Genomic DNA, 3,840 nt, shown 5'->3' with positions numbered 1-3,840 from the left:
ATATATATATATATATATATAACATAATGGAAAAAGGAACAATTGATCAAATCTTGCTTAAAAGCAAGACTTAATCAATCATTTCATTAAGGAGTTATATCACCCTGACAAGATCTAAAATAAGCATAAATTTAATAAATTGAATGATTTTTTAAAGTTAACTATTGCGTGGAATTAATTTCCATTTTAAAGATATATTATACAATGACATCTTAAGCAAGGTAAAATCAGGCCGTGAGTTATAATTACAGCTTATATCTACTATATCGAGTGATTACAAAGAAATAGATTAATATCGTAATCACAAAAGATTTAGACTTCTTATTGGATTAATCATTAATTTTTTATAATCTATGTGGTCAATGAGTCGAGAGATAAAATTAATTCTTATAAATCATGTATCAGATTTGTTCTTACCGTTATTTGTATCCAAGCTGTTCAGTCTTCTGATTTCATCGAATAGAGTAGTGTTGGTACTTTATTCCTGCTTTTTATGCCCAATGCTCGATTTAAAATGAATTAGAACGATTTAATATGATTTAGAACGTGTCGCAATATGTGATGAAAAATAAATATAATTTGTATATTATTATTCGCAGAAATCCTTCCGGCGGTTCAGGTCTCAGCGAAACTGGATCCCTGGATCGTGCTAAGGCTGCGCTAGAGCGTAGAAAAAAAGCGGAGGATGGTGCTGGTAATCCTATCCTCTGTAGAGTTGAAGTCACCAGGCCGAATCCTGATTCTCTTATCGACGAACTGCTTAAAGCAACGAATTTGGAGCAGACGGATCTTGAAAGTTCCGAGAGTATGTTTTTCTTCTAATATTATATATATTTATTGTATTTATTATATCCATTAAAAAATGATAGTTACAGAAAATAGAATGGAGAATTTTGCGTCTTTTGTTCAATTGGTTTTTTTCTTGATTTTCTACGCTGGAAAGTAAGAATAATCGGAAAAAAAGATTATGAATTTTATAAATAAATAAATATTTACATTTTGCAGCAACTGGTCTTCAACTCTTTATTGCGAAAGACGGCACGACCGCGCTTGGTAGTCATGAGGTAAAGAGTCAGATGCCTGCCGGCGTGTTCAAGCAAGTGGTAATGGAAGAGAACAACAGGTAACACGAAGCCATCACCACAAGACGGCAGTACGCAAGACAGGCCAGTGCCACGTTCTCGTTGGCTCTGGTGCCAGAGCTCGTCTATGAGGCCTACGAGCCGCGGTAGTTACAAGAGATGACGATATGAATGAGGAAAGAAATCATCGACTTGGGAGGAGCGGCCAAACGCGATACGAAGTATCCTCGCTAGATCGTTCTACACTGTATATCTCCTCCATATAAAAAAAAATCGCGCCTCTGAATAGTCGAACTAATATTCATCGAAGTAGTATGTTCGAGTTGATTACTTCGTGTGAAATTCATTGTACGGATTCGCAAGACCGAGGCTGATATTCATGTCATAAGTGCACATTTAAATGTGAATAATCAAACAGTCACATGCAGCTTGCAAGATTGATAATTGCATTTTAACACTCGATCCTCCAAGATCATTTTCATACGTGGATTTTCCGTTTTCCAAAATCCCGTACAACGAACGAAATCTATGTACAGTGTTGCTGTTCATGACGAACGACCTCAGCTGCGTGCACAATTTAAGGACGATATTAAATAAATACATGTTTTCGGAACTATTTCAAAAAAACAGATATACGTATTTTCTTCCTTGTAAACGAAGCATAATAATTTCCGTCAAACGTGCTTCGCTTAAAAGGAAAGTGTTAGCCCGGTTCCACCAATGTAAGATTTTAATCTCCGTTCAATTTACTCTTTATCTTTTTCTAATTCTAAGAAACTTTCTAATTTTTCTAATAATTAAAATAGGGTAAACAGTAAGTTAAATCGAGATTAATGTTAATTAATCTTACATTGGTAGAACTAGGTCTTGATCAATAAAGTTTAACCGAGAGAAAGTACAGAGCGTAGTAAAGAAGTATAGTTACAGAAAAATAATGACAGGTAAAACACGGTCAAGGTCCGACGAAACTTCGCAATGGGAAGTAACATCGAGCAAAACTTAAGCGCCAATTTTATTTATGCATCTACAGCAATACTACAGCGATATAATATTGTTAATGTGAACGTACACTATAAAACGACTTGTGAAGTTAGCGTGAAAAGAAATATCAAATTGAGACATTAAATATCTTGACATGAAATATCTTTATATGAAAGTATTCTTGACAGCGTTTCCGACAATATTAATCAAATAGAGAATGTTTTCCCAAGATGATTCGAAATGATTTCTAGGAGAGGCATCTCGAGGAAATTACATTCTACCAATATCTTGCTTTTAAATTATAATTTTATTATTTCTGCTTATTACAGTTTATTTTGCTTCATATTATAGCATATATTTTTTTATCATTTCTGATTATTTTCTGTTGTGCTCTTTTATCGTTTACGACATCCTCATATGTAATTAATCTAAAAGTGCGTTTAAATAGTACACTAAAGAAACCAGTTTGAATAAACAAATTAGTCAGTTAGAGAGACAGAGAGAGAAAAATATAAATTTATAATTTTAAAAATATTGCGGGTTGCGTTTGTGGAACTATGAAAGCGTAAATCTATAATTTATATATAAATGTATTATTGTTTTCAAGTAACTTTGCCTTGAAAACGACATAATTTTGACTTCCTGAACAATTCCGTTTCGTGATCTGTAATATTTCTAAAGAAATCGATTTACTTTTTTTTTCAATAGAAATAAAGTTGAAGATATTTTTTTGTATAATATAAATATTTTGCGACTGAATACATACATACACACATATACACACAATACATACATACTCATATATATATATATATATATATATATAACATGCACAAAGTGTTTACTAAAAAGCATTTATATGGTAGATAGTACACACTATACTGACAAGAATAAAAAAAACCTTATAAGTCGAAAATTGAATTGTTTTTCAGATATAAACAGTTTTATATGTTAATATCATAACTGACTTATTGTATTTTTACGTGTCGCATGTAACGTAAAGATTTACTTCAGTGTTTACAAATTGAGAATATTTTCTGAATGTAACAATCAATTTTCATACATATTTTTTAAAGATTTCAGTAGGAATCAATTGACATCAACCAGCGATTGTAATTGAATAGGCAATATAATAAGAGAGAATACCTGGACCTGTAATTCTCCCAAATAGGCTATCAGGTGCTATTTATCTCAATTTCTTTCTTTCCATATTACATGCGACACATTGTAGGAGCCAATATACTAACACACAAAATTGTTTATATCTCAGAAAAGATTCAGACTTATGTTTACTAAAGCTTTTTCCTCAGTATGGTGTATGCTATCACCATGCAAATGTTGAATGCATTTTTGTGAACATTTTGTATAGAACGTATTATTATTTTGTATTATGAAACTCGACAAAGATGAATCACCGTTTCGTCGAACCTTCTCCAAAGGCCCGTGAAGGTGAACTTGACGCGACCGGCTGTCCGGTAGTAATCTGTGTATATAGTTGTAGTAATTGTTATGTAGCTAGATCGCTGGTATTGTATACACATTCTCTCCGTACTCGAATAATCTATAATTGCTAGTATACATTGTGCAGACGTATCAAAATGACGCGAATGCGCGCGTATGCTTGTGTATATGTATATGCGTGTGCATGTGCGTGCGTATGTGTGCCTTTCTGAAGGTTTTTTGTATGTCTGCAGACGAAAGAAAGGATCGTTAAATGCGTGTGCTTAGGTATGCCTGAATCATTGCAGAGAGTAATGAGTACTTCCAGCGTCCGTGA

The 3,840-nt window shown here is 33.0% G+C and overlaps 1 protein-coding gene across 3 annotated transcripts in view; it reads left to right on the top strand.

Annotated features, from left to right (window-relative positions):
- LOC108767405 (protein FAM102B) overlaps positions 1 to 1,788 on the top strand; it is a 66,142-nt gene extending 64,354 nt beyond the window's left edge. For 2 of the 3 annotated variants that reach the window (XM_018517295.1, XM_018517296.1), the window contains exons 8-9: positions 600 to 805; positions 1,006 to 1,127. In XM_018517295.1, the coding sequence (XP_018372797.1) occupies positions 600 to 805; positions 1,006 to 1,127 (328 nt within the window). Of the gene's footprint in view, positions 1 to 599; positions 806 to 1,005 lie in introns of all 3 variants that reach the window. The other variant, XM_018517294.1, reaches the window with a different exon arrangement.
- The last annotated feature ends 2,052 nt before the right edge of the window (positions 1,789 to 3,840 follow it).

Source organism: Trachymyrmex cornetzi, unplaced genomic scaffold, assembly GCF_001594075.2.
Source record: "Trachymyrmex cornetzi isolate Tcor2-1 unplaced genomic scaffold, Tcor1.1 scaffold67, whole genome shotgun sequence".
Taxonomy (NCBI): Eukaryota; Metazoa; Arthropoda; class Insecta; order Hymenoptera; family Formicidae; genus Trachymyrmex; species Trachymyrmex cornetzi.
Note: the sequence above shows the minus strand (reverse complement) of the source record. Positions and strands in the feature narration are given on the sequence as shown.